General features: G+C 35.0%; 2 protein-coding genes across 8 annotated transcripts in view; both read left to right on the forward strand.

Moving 5' to 3' along the window:
- vas (ATP-dependent RNA helicase vasa) overlaps positions 1–149 on the forward strand; it is an 89,679-nt gene extending 89,530 nt beyond the window's left edge. Inside the window, exon 10 of the mRNA XM_070106743.1 lies at positions 131–149. The gene's annotated coding sequence lies outside the window, so the exon portion shown is untranslated. The remainder of the gene's footprint in view (positions 1–130) is intronic.
- Positions 150–175: 26 nt separating this feature from the next.
- wwk (white walker) overlaps positions 176–13,640 on the forward strand; it is a 77,150-nt gene continuing 63,685 nt past the window's right edge. For 5 of the 7 annotated variants that reach the window (XR_011395418.1, XM_070106741.1, XM_070106736.1 and 2 more), the window contains exons 1-2: positions 277–930; positions 4,798–4,996. Coding sequence is in view for 6 of the 7 variants with exons in the window: in XM_070106741.1 (XP_069962842.1) it covers positions 4,834–4,996 (163 nt within the window). In the remaining variant the exon portion in view is untranslated. The other 2 variants (XM_070106735.1, XM_070106738.1) reach the window with 2 other exon arrangements.

Here is a 13,640-nt window from a genome sequence, read left to right on the forward strand (position 1 = left end):
GTTAAAGTATTTAGCAATTAGCACTAATATATAATATGTACTATATTTCAATTTTGTTAAATATTTGAATTTCTGTCAAATGTGTGAAGTTCGTAACTAATTTTTCTATTACTTTTAATTCTGTAAACAGACTTCAGCCTACTCAGCCTGCTGGTAAATTCGCCTCTGCTACCAGCAGAAATATGCTACAATCCATACGGCACAGACCACCAAAATGTCTCTATCTGTTAGTGTTTTAAAAAACAGTAGATAGTTTGAGACGGTATGACACCTTAAATCGGCAAAAAAAATTAGATGCTTCAATGTTGCAAAAATAAGAAGCATGTGTTTTTATAAGTATAAAGTTATATATGGTACTTTATCTTTACTGTTTCAGTTATTGGTTTCATTCACATTGTAAAAGAAAAAATAAAAACATCAACGAAATTCACCACACAGATAGATGGATAAATGACCGGCAAATACAGATAACATTGGATTGTTTACATTCAGCTATAAGGATTTAAGTGCCAACAACCTCTCTACTTGGGGGTGTATTTGTATGACTTTTTTAACGTTTGTGTCAAATGAGAAAATCGATATTCCTTTGACCAATTCAACTAAGAATTTCACCACCCAACTGCGATTGTCGTGTTTAGTTGGTAGCTTCCAAACAGTCTTCGATAGTATTCTTTGCTAGATGGTGGTGACTTGCTACCAGGAACCTTATATTTTAACAAAAAAATATGTAAATAGTTATAAAGTGCTAAATTATTACTTTAATATAATAACAGTAAAGAGCGATGTAAAAGTAACCGTAAGAACTAGTTTCCATTCAGTATACGGTTTCTAAAAGTGTAACCATCACGTTTCCGATAAGTTTCAATTGTGTTATTAATGTCGGTGTTTGCAATGGAAGTGTTATGAAATAAGTTAAATTTTTTGGGTAAGGTAAGGAAGCGTGATAGGAGAGAAATTTTCTTCTTCTAATTTTATAGAATTTAATATGAATAGTATACAAGGAAAGAATAAGTATTTTACTATTATTAAGGCAGAGAAGAGATTTATTAAATATTCTTAGAAATTATTTTTATACAATGAATTATGTACACATATACATATATGTATAAATATTCTTATGGTAAGCGAATGTGTTAAATGTTAGTTATATGCCTAGTTCCCTTTGAGTAAAATTATAGAACTACTACAAACATATACACTATATATGTATGTAAGCAAGTTCATAGATGTAGGTATGTTTATACAGATCAGCGTACATATGAACGGTTTGAGTATCTATCTACATATTTCGGAATACATCTAATATGACTTTAGTATATAGTTTATTTGTATATCCTACGAGACGAGCGGTGCATTTATTAAAACATTCCGTTGAGTATGGAGTCTTATTGTTTTTCTTAGACTTAAATAACGCGCTACATTCGTCTTCCCTTCTTCTCTAGACATTGTTCTATATTCTCCTTTACACAATAAGATTTACCAAATATATGTAGGAATCGTTATTATATTATAGCCAAATAAATAGCCAACCGGTTTCCTAAAATCAATATAAGTAAAAATCGGGGTCTCGGCAGTATATTGGGGGTTATATTCTTTACTTACCACTTTTTTTCATATGTATATAAAATTATACTCTATTTACCTTTGATGTGTTATTTTGAACATGGAACATGTTTTTTTGTTAACGATGGGGTTTTCCGAGGATTTCCAGCGCATAATTTTTTCAATAACAAACTTTGATTTTAACCCTCTAACGCCCGATATCGGGTCGCCTATTGAAGACGATCAAATGACTTGTCGTATGATTTATACAAATGGCTTAACTAGTCATCTGAAATTTTTTTTTATGTTTTACTTTAAGTCATAACTGTGTCTTTATCTCAATGTTAGTAGACTGAGATCAGTAGCCACAACACAAAATAGTGTTATAGTAACCAAGACTACTTTACCGGCATCTATATTCTGGTATCCATACGTAATAGGATGTACATTTCTTTGAAAAGTTTAGATGAAAGGATGCTTCTAATAATAAAAAAAAGTATTTTATGCAAATACAGTCGTCAGCAAAATTATACGAGTGTCATTATGAAAACTGTATGGGTAAATCTTTTTTTTGAATTTAAGCTGCCATACCAAACTAAAAAGAAAATTATTTAGGTGCAGTTAAGTTAGTGTTTAATTTTATTTTATCAAGATAACTTTCACCTTAAAAGAAATCAACGAACGTGCCAAGCAGTGCAAAGATCCAGGAATGTGTAAAAGCCGAAATATTGCTGTTTAACGAAATTGCTTAGCAAAGTTTTGAAAATCTTTAATTCACTTTTAAAAATAATTTCATGCCAAAAATAATTCACAGATTGTATTATTTTTTGCAACAGGATTTACAAAATAGAATATTTTAAAAGTTAACAATTGAACAATTCCCATTTTTTGTGTGCACTCCTTTGTATACAAGTATAGTTTTGTTTTTTTATAGTAGGGAGAAGCATCGATAGCCGAAGTGCTGAACTTTAATCCGCTAACCCTAACCTACTCCCATCTCATATCTCTCCCACGGAACCACTGTAATAAGTATTACCTCATGGGAGGGAAGAAGACATTTAAATCTCCTCTATAGTACTAACCGACTAATGCCTAATTTGTTGTAAGTGCCTCAACCTTGTCATAATCAGAGCTGACGCTTCGCTGACAGCTTTTCAGTTAATAGAGGATTCACACATAAGTGCTGTCAAATTTTCCACCGTGAAACTATCGCCAAGTGTAGTTTTCAGATTTTCTCTTATACTTGAGAACCGAGGGCAATGGTAAAAAACCTATTCAGAGTCTTCTATACACTCTGTACACGTCGGCCAATACGGACTATAGTCTTGACGGAATTTGTAAAGGTAGATTCTAAGGCACCCATGCCCACTTAGTCAGGTGGAAATCCAGGTCCCCATGTTGTCTATCTATCCACGGTATGATGTCTGGTATCAGTCTGTGGGTCCACCGTCCTTTGGATGAGGTTTGCCTCCGTTGCTGCCACATTGTGATGCTCTTGGTTCTTTCCTCTCTTTTTGCTACTGTAGAGGGTTCCGATAGCTTCAGCAGCGTCGCTTGATATGGTTCGGAAAGCACTTATCACGTGTTTTGCAGAAAGCCTATGCGCTGTGATTATTGGTCTAGCATATGATTTTGTGTCTAGCGCCTGGATCCATATTGCCTTAGCTATTAAGAGTTGTCGGCTGGAACGCACACAGCCTCTATTTGCCATCATTCTAGATAAAGAATTATATATTTTATTTGCTTTACCCGTCGTGAGCGATATTTTTTCTTTAATTTTCCTGGAGCTAATGAGCAAGATTTCTGTTTTCTGCTCAGTCAACTCTAGATTCATGGTAGCGAACCACCGTCGTATACCATTTATGCAATCATTGCATTTGACCCGGAGGTCATCCGCATAGGGGATTAGTTTTACGGATTGTTGTTGACGTTTTCTTAGCCCCTTGTTGTACATCAGGTTCCAAAGAAGGGGGGCTAAAACCAATTCTTGCGGTACTCCACTCGAAATAGAGTAGCTCTTGGTACCCTCCTTGGTCTCGAATAGCAGATTTCTATTCTCAAAATAACACATAATAATATTTATGAGGTATTTGGGAGCTCGTATTTCATACAGAGCCTTGATGATATTTGCTCATTCCGCAGAATTGAATGCATTCTCACATCCGAGGTAATTAGTGCGCAATATTTTTTTGTGCCACCTTTCCATCTTTTTCCACTTATTGCACATTTAGCAATATCAACGACTTCACTTAGTGCGTCAATAGTGGACCTCTTTTTTATAAAGCCGTATCGACTCTCTAATAATCCGCCGGCTTTTTGGATTGCTAAACTTGCAACTATAGGTTTGTATTCCTATATATGTATGTTCCACGAGTGTAGCAATCAAAATCAACTTCATCATATTTGTGTAGATCATTGTTCGTAACGTGTCTCTACAACTACACATTTCTTTCGCGAAGAAATTAAATAATAACTAAACTGTATAACTTGTTCCCAATTATTTACGGTATATACCGCGTGGGCCCTTATAACTATCGGACTTGTTTGAAGCTTCGTTAGGCTGAGCCAACTAAGTTTGAATATTTTCCCGTTACGCATATCTATTGTCACATATATTTAGAATATACGCAATATAATTTTAAGTTGAAACGAATTCATGGTCTAACGGAACGACGAAAGGAAATGAGAACAGAAATGAATTGAATGATGAGAAGCTTTGTATTACAGGCAAGCCATAACTCACAAAATGACCGCTTTTATGCAATCAGTGTGTCTGAGATTCCAGCTGATAAAAGAGCTATTAAAAGGTATCAAAACACAACCTCAACCTGTTGTAGGTATGATGGGGAATTTAACAAAAGTAAAAAAGTTAAAACTGGACCAGCTTAAGAGCCAAATTCCAGAAAAAGTTGTGCGGGCTGTATTCCAAAACCGTGTGAAAACTAATAAAAAAACAAGTTTTCATAACTTCAATGTACATTTTTTGTTTTATGCGGAAAATTAGGTGCGACAGTTTGTAGGGCCCACGCTGTAATATCAACTATTGAACAAGATATCGTATACATACATATTTGTATATATGTACATGTCTATTTCGTTCGCTAAAAATATTCTTCATAAATATGTATATTAAAACAAACAAGTGACGTAATAAAGACCAAAACCAAAGCCAACTTCATTATCCAATTCAATTGATAGTGCTTATTTTCAAATATTTGTTTTTGTTATGCACGTTTATTCGCGGCTATGAACAAGAATTTTGAAAATCTATTACAAAGCGGCGCCGGTGACATGTCCTCCGAACGCCAATCGTCGGAAGATGTGCACGAATCGACAGCTGAGGATGCCAGGTTGGATGCGGGTGATGATTTTACCGATGACACTAACTTCGAATCAAATCTGCGTAGACGCAAGGGCAAAATTATATCTTGTGCCAAGGAAACGATTGAAAATGGTAAGTCAATATTAATTTATTTATTTCTTATTTACACTTCCTGTTGCATCAGAGCGCGATTTTGTTGAATGACATAATAACACTATAATCATTCTGATTAAGTTCATTTACCCGGATCGTTATTTTTGAGCGACCTTCATTCCATGTGATCTCTTGTAAAATCAAAAATTTTTTTTTGTAATTATTTTGTGTTGAAGATCTATCGTTTTTTTTAAGTGTGATTTAGGGCGAGCAACTAGATTATCCTTATCACGACTTCGTAGCAGATACTGTAGTAGAGGAAACTAATATCAATACGCACTAATATCTGTAAGCACTACCCACTACATGAAACGAGTCTTTGCAATTCTTTGTATGCCGCCTCATACTCATACTTTATCGTTCTCCCAATGATTCAATACCGCCAAAACAGTTCATATCGCGGATATCGAACGAATCACAAAACTAAACAGAGCTTTATTAGTAACTATAACATTTCCATTGAGAGTTTTTAAGGGGCTTTGCTGTGCAACTGGTTTGGAGCAAACAATAGATTATAGTTTGAGGAGCACAGCATAAAATTACAGTTAAAATAAAATATAATTAATAGCAAATAAAAAAATAAATAAGAATGTAATGAGCAAATATCCTCATCACATTTTATGTTACTAATATAAAAAATGAAAAAAAAACACAAGTCCAATCAATTAGTTTGCGTGTTAACCGTGAATTTGGGTCACTTGTACTTCAAGGCTCACAGCAAGTTTTCATATAATTTTGTGTTGCCACTTGAGAAAACCTTTTGGTACCTAAATGACTACCAAATCTTTTGCAAATCTACTAAGTCTTCTTATCATCATTGGGTTTTATTTCACTTTACATTTGGAAAATTATGTACATACATATAAACCTTAAATTTAGCTACATACACACCTTTCCTTTTCTTTAAGCCAATTGAATATTTTTAACCACTCCCCACGAAAATTTCACTTTGAAGGTAAGGCCTACATTCAGCACTACAAAATATTGTCAAGTTGTCAAAATTCTAAGAATTAAACAGGGGGTTCTGCAGAGAAGACTCCCTCAACCACCAGAGGGAATTTCCATCACTTCATATGCAGATGATTGTACGATATTGACGTCAGGCAATGGAATCGATGGCATGTGTTCGAAAGTAAACAGCCATCTCACCGATTTTTCTCGCTTTTTCGCTGAAAGGGGCCTGACACTCTCCTCCATTAAATCCATATCGACCATATTAAAGAACTGAACGAAGAAGTATAAACTGAATCTCAATATCACAGTCGATGGCGTTAAAATTTCGATGTCAACAACCCCAAAGTTTTATCCCTTACATTTGACAGTCTGTGCTGCATCACTCCATATACGACCGCGATTAATGCCACTCGCCAGCTAGCAGCTCCTGGGGGAAGGACAAAGACATGTGATTGGCAACATACAAGGCAATCGGCTGGCCGGATGAAGTGAAACGTAGACGAGGAAGCTTCGGGCGTATCAGAATACTGCTTTCCATACCATTACAAGATGTCTCCTGTCGAACAATTACATCGTGAGGCCTGCATGCTTCCGGTCAAGGTGCGCAACGCACTCCTCACCGAGCAGATTACGCTAGGATGATCTCGTAGAAACAGTAGTTGGAGTCAAACCACCACCCATAGCTGACGAAGAGCTCGAGTTGCCCCGAGAATTTAGAATGACCCCTGCGTACCCATATTCTGGATACTGTAGCTGGATAGACTCCTACTAATCGTTTAGTTTGGACATACCGAATATTTGTCCTTCACCACCTAAGCGGGTATTAGATAACCGCTATAACAACAACAATATTGTCAAGTTGTCAATTGACATATCTCAAAAGCTTTAGTTTTCATTTACCTAACGTCGATATCATTTTGTTCGCTTACTGCTTAAGTTTTAGGTACTTTATTGTTATTCGAAAACCAGTCCAAATAATAATATTAACAATTATTTAAAGTAAAACTAAAGTATTTAATTGTTTATGAGCTCCTTTTTCTTAAATTTGATGCATGAAATTAAAGAAACGCGAATATATGAAATTCTTGACATTCTCCATTATTATTACACACTTTCAATTATAGTTATATTGCTCATTTACTACACATAGAACAGATGGTTGCTATTCTGTTTGAACCGGATCAATACTTTCTTTAATATAAAATTTTTCCAACACCTGAAGTAATTTCCCAGGCTTTAAACCTTGCAAGTTGAAAGAGTGTAAAATGTTCGACTACAAGCTTCCTTGTTTGTTTATTGCTCTTTTCTATAATAAATACGATCGACGAATACAATTAACAGGTATAAAAGGAATAAAGCCAATTTTTTATTTTTTCTGTAAGTAATTTTTCAAAAATTTAAACTATAAGCCAACGTTTTTATAGCTATTCTATAGCGGACCATGTTCATTCGGTGAGATATGTGACATATCCAAACTTTGATCAATGTAAATGATTTTTAATCTAAATGAAGCAGTATCCTGCATTTTTATTATACAAGTATCTTCATTATTAATATTAGCCTTTCTACAAGATTCCCTTTAAATATATTTCGTATATAATAATACTATTAAATGGCATTTTATTAACTAATAAAGTATACATTTAAATTAGATATTAATTTTTAAATTCCTCTCTTCGTGAATGCACACACATTCATAACAGAGAACGTATATTATATGATTATATTATGATATACGTTCTTTGCTTGTGATTTTGAATACTTTTTTATTTATTGTGAATGTACGTATGTATTATGCAGGTTGCTTTTAATTTAATTCCGCTCAACGAATTCAAGAGTTTCGGTTAGAATTGTTACTCATTGGCCGCTTTCTAGATGTCTGGTTAGCAACCATCTGTCAGTTAAGTTTTAGTTAACTCAATCAGAAGTCCTTCTTTCTTGGGTAGTTAACCGGTGATTTAACCGATATGTGGCTTCCAGAGATGTTATTTTTTGTGTCGAGACGGAAATGATGCTTTATTATAGCAAAGAACCTAATAGAGTATGGATTCAATTTTAACAGCCTTAAACGAAAAAAAACATGTAAGGAATAGCTAAGTTCGGGTATAACCGAACATTTTATACTCTTGCAATTTGCAAGGATCAAAGCAGGGGAAATATCTTCAACTTTCATTATTCGAACAAATCGTGAATGAATTACAATAAAATTTAGTATATTATTAAGTTATATTATAGCTCATAAACTCAATTAGTGTAACTATAATTTACTTCCCGTCAGCAAAAATTATATTAAAATCATCCTTAAATGATTGATCTGACATCACTTAACCGAAGAGGCTAAATAAATTTAATAAAAGTTGATCTGCAAACGATGATGATGTTTTGTTAAGGTACCTCACAGGCCATCAACAATGTACAAGAAGTAAACACAACCGGATGTTTGAAAATCCTGATATCAGTTATATGGGGGCCAGGGCAAGTTTTCACCTGATTTTATCAATTATTGGCACAGAAATGCACCACTAGGAGAAAAATACGATATATAGCATATAAGGTCAGCCGGAAGTTCGAAAATCTTTCTATTAGGTATAGTATGTGGGCTAAGGAAAATATTGACCTGATTTTTGACATACAGAAACACTATTATCAGGAAAGGATTCTCTCCTAATTTCAGTTAATTAAAAAAATCAGTTCGAAGTTAAAGTTGCGTTATATGGGAAAGTAGGCGTGGTTTCAGTCTGATTTCGCCCAATTTCGCACTGTAATAGGGGAATGTCAAAATAATATTATATAACAAATTTGGTTATAATTTATTTGGTCGGTCCGGATATAAATACATACATACATATGAATGTGATTTCACCAAAATGTCGGCGGTGCCACGGCCGTCGTTCAATTTTGACAACTCCTCTTATAAAGCCCTCTCGTGCCATCCTGGGTGTAAAATTTAATGTCATTCACGCATTTCCTTATTAGATTTTTAAAAACTGTTAGTAGATTTTAAAAAAATCGGCGAGTGGCCGTGGTTATCATCCGATTTCAACAATTTTCACGTTGTCGCAAGAAAATATTATTTGTCTTGTGCAAATTTTGGTTCAATGGTTTGGGAAATATTTACATTGAACATATCAGCAGGGCCACTCCCACTTATCAAAAAATTTTCAAACTCTCATTATTACGATTCGTTGTACCGAATTCCAGTTTAAGCCTAACTTATGGCAACTTATTAGTTTTCGATTAATGGCGTGTTGTGGGCGTGGTAGTGGACTGATTACAAACTACGAACTCGTCCTCCCGATTAGACACAGGAACCTGTTTACAAAGTTATTTGACGATATCTCAATTTTTACTCAAGCATTTTTCGTCGAATGAAGAAGCTATTCTAGCCGAAGATGGATATTTTGCAGAGCTTCCGGAAAGCACTATAGAGATGGCATAAAATGATTGGAGGATCATTAGAATAAGTCTATTGAAGTTAAGGGAGATTATATTGAATAAAAAATATTTTTTCTACCAAAAATATATATTTTTTTTTCATTTCGAGCGAAGACACTTTTCAACCAACCGATCAATCTGTGTGGTATATTTTTCTGGTAATAATGTTTCGGAAAAAATGAGCGAAATCGATCGACACTCCAGTCCTCAATTAAGTATTGGCTATAATGATTTTCGGACGGAAGGTTCTTTTCTCCCCAAAAACCTGCTCATTTGTCGGAAGTGCCGATTTTACCGATCAAAATCAAATTCTTGTATAGAAAACTCTTTGTACAAGATATGTATCCTCACAAATTGTCCAGGTCGGACCTCTATAGCATATAGCTGCTATTCAAACTGACTGATTAAAATCGAGATAAGGATCTTCATAAAATATCTTTTTTCCTTATTAATCAAAGTTAATTCGATTTGAACGTTGTTTACATCAAACAACGTGGCTAGAAAGAACTAGAAAAACGATTTTTGGTGTATGCAAACCTGTTACATTCGAAACTATTGCTATAAGTAATGCACCTGTGAATGTTATTATGGCTTCAATGCAGCCGAAGCTAACGTTTTTCTTGCAATACTCTCTTTGATGAAGAGCATCGGTTTTGCCAATACCTGAAAGTATTCCCCAGCTTTGCTCCTTGCAAATTGCGAGAGTATGAAATATCCGGTTACACCCGAACTTATCCCTTTCTTCCTTGTTTTTTCTATATATTTGTACAAAATAACTGATTAACAAGTTAGGAACAGCTAAGCAAATTGCAAGAACCAAAGCAGGGGAAATACCTGCAGGCGTTGGAAAACATTATACTAAAAATGTAGCGAAAAGGTTTAACTTCATTGTTCGACGAAATGGTGAATCGATTACATTCAAATTTGGTATCATTTAGTTTTATAACTATATTTTACTATCCGTCAGCGAAAATTATACTAAAATCATTGGAGGCATAGAAACAGAAAGGCTGGTGACATTTATTTTTTACATTGCTCATGTATACTTAAGAAATTATTTTCAAGCAATTTTATAAATATAATATAAACTATCTCATAGATTGACCGATATTTTCGGCAAAAAGTCGACCATAGGCTCAGGGGTCCACATTTTTGGTATCTGGGGGCCTGAATAGGTATGGTCCGATGTTGGAAATTTTTAGACCTGAGAGCATACCTGAAAGAAAATATGCGTGCAAAGTTTTATCCCAATATATTAATTAGTGCTTACAGATGGAATTTAAAGTCGTGTTATATGAGAAGTAGGTGTTGTGACTGTCCGATTTCGCCCAATTTCGCACTGTTACATGGGAATGTCAAAATTATTAATGTACCATTTGCTTTTGACTTTTGAAGTATCACCCTCATCCAATATTGCTTGCAGTTCGACGTCTTCAAACTTTTTTGGTGATCTTCCAAGTTCATCATGTCTCACATCAAAATCATTTTCTCTGAACCGTTGAAACCATCTTTTGCATGTTGCTTTTGATAGAGCATGATCACCATATGCCTCGACAAGCATTCGATGTGACTCTGCAGCACTTTTCTTCAAAAATAAACAAAAACTTAAAACTTTCCGCAAAACATCACTTTCAGGTACAAAATTTGACATTTTCAACACAAAAAATATGATGTTGTTTGTTCAATGACTGTAAGGTTATTGAATATGATTGACAGTTGTCATGACAACCAAACAGAAAAAAATTAAGTATCTTTCACAACAAATGTTCCCTACCAACACATAAATATAAACATATACCTATATGGTGTAAAGTTAGCCGCACGTTTCAAAATCTTGAGTATCAGTTATATGGAGATATTGTACATTGTTATTAGACAAACACGCTCTCTCAATTTCATTTAAATAGTTAGCTCATTGGCCGATATATGTATGTGTGTATGTAGTAGATAGATAAATATTCATTGAGGTTTACACCGCAACCTAAGGTCTATTGTGCTCTGCCCTCTGTCACAACGTCTCATATAGCCCCAGCACATTGATAATTTCCAATATACTGCTTGGGTCTATTGAGGCGATGTGATTCTTATTCGGAAACATGGATGCAAGAGCCTTAATCCTGCATCTGCAGACTGTGATAGATTATCATCAGGTGCACGGAAGTTTCCGGCTCCATGTCACATAACCGGCAGTTTGCACAAAAAGCTAGACCTATGTTAAATAGATACTTCTTGAGCTTTCAAGCCAGTGTAAGATGCGACAAGTAGTCGGAATTTGTTTCTCGGGTGGTTGATTACGTTTTTATTCCTGCTGAGGTTGTAACCACCCATTAGAACAGTTCTGCAAAACTTTTTAATGGAAGGCATTACACCGGCAAAAATCTGTGTAATTGGTTGTATGGGAGATATATGTTATAGTTGTCCGATTTTCTTAATTTTCACTGTCATTGTTATGTACAGTGAACAAATAACTCAAAAACTGACGAAGAAACTTTTATAATCCCGAAAAATTAAACTTTACTTAAAAAAGCGCTGACTCGAAACTGGTTTTAGACCCATATTATCTTAGGCAAAGTTGTTCAGAATGATCTGTAGAACATTTCATGCATACGCGACTTTTTAGAAAATAAATCGACCCACTCTAATGAAGAGGTTGACATTGGTCTTCCCGAATTATCTCCGGGAAATACGCAAGTGCAGTAGCTCTTTCTTCCTCGCTGGCCGTACAGGTCCCCTCAGATCTTTTAATAGCTAACAGTCTTGCTTGTCCAAAGCCCTGTGCAGCCTCCGGTGTTTAGGAAACGTTTTCACAGAATTTCCTAAAACGTTGCGGTTTTTAAGACCTAATCTCTTTATAGTAGCATTTATTTTCCAGTTCCCCGTGCGCTTGGCTTTGTTAAAAAGCCTGCGTACTGTTTTCCTAAGTTCCGAGAGGCAGCTTGACCACCAAGGACAGTTACGCTTTTTGGTGATCGTCTTTAGGGGATAGTCACAGTGATATGCATCTATGATGAACTGATTAAGTACAGACAATCTGCTCTCCAGTCCAGAAGGTGTAGCATTGCTGTCTATCTGCCCCACTCTAATTACATTCAACCTTAGCGTTTCCCGAAAGGCAGCCCAATCTGAGCTCCTAGGAATACGTTTGGGAGGGAATTGCTGGACTTCTACTTTTAGTCCAAATCTTATGATTTTCTGACCTGACTCTGAAGACTCTGATGACTCCATCTACTGTGGGACCAGTCAAGTCATAAGTTCGTTAACCAAAGTGATGCCCAGGATAATGTTATGCACCGAATGTGGTTGAAATTGTATGCGTCTGTCGCATTTAGTTACTGATTAACGCGCTTTTAGTTGCTTTTAACAAAACCATTGTATAGGGAGAGGGCGGAGTTATAATCACGTATATGTCATTTTATAGGTATCGATTAATGGCGTTTTTTAGGCGTGGCAGTGGTTCCATTACGCCCACCTAACCCGTCCTTTCTTTTTTACAAAGAACACGTGTACAAAGTTTCATTACGATGTATTAAATTTTACTAAAGTTACGGTTTGCACAGACAGACGGACGAACGGATAGACACTCACCTGGATTTCAACTCGTCTCATCATTCTGATCATCTATATATTTGTATATCTAACTCGATTATTTTTAGGTGATACACACCACAGTTATGTGAACAAAACTATTATACTTTGTAGCAACAAGTTGCAAGAGTATAAGCTCGTGTAAAATTATTTTAAATTGTTTATTTTTTTATTTGAAAATTTAAAAAAATCGGTTTTTTTAACTCAGTGTAATCGGTTCCCAAAACTTTAATCGCATTTTCTTGGAAATACTATTTTCAGAGTCGGTAAGCGAAATTCCTCCGAAACGGTTGGACCGATCAGCTTGAAATTCCCACACTATCTTCTTAGATATAATTATCAGGTAATGATCGTAGGATTTTTGAGAATCAATTTACTCACAAAAAAAGACTTTTTGGGAAGCCGCCATTTTGTCAAAAATTAAAATATTGACTGGTCATTCGATTAATAATAAAAATTTTTTTGGATTTTAAGTAGAAAAATCTTACCTCCTGGAGGTCGGCTACGGGAACAAAATAAATCACCTACTATAAAAGTTCATGAAATTCTGTAAATGAATATTTTATTTATTAAATAAAATGCTGATTCAAAAAAATTAAAAACGAGCGCTTTTTTCAGACTCTCAAGTGGGTATAAACTCTTAATATTT

The sequence above is a fragment of the Bactrocera oleae genome, chromosome 3 (assembly GCF_042242935.1).
Source record: "Bactrocera oleae isolate idBacOlea1 chromosome 3, idBacOlea1, whole genome shotgun sequence".
Lineage (NCBI taxonomy): Eukaryota > Metazoa > Arthropoda > Insecta > Diptera > Tephritidae > Bactrocera > Bactrocera oleae.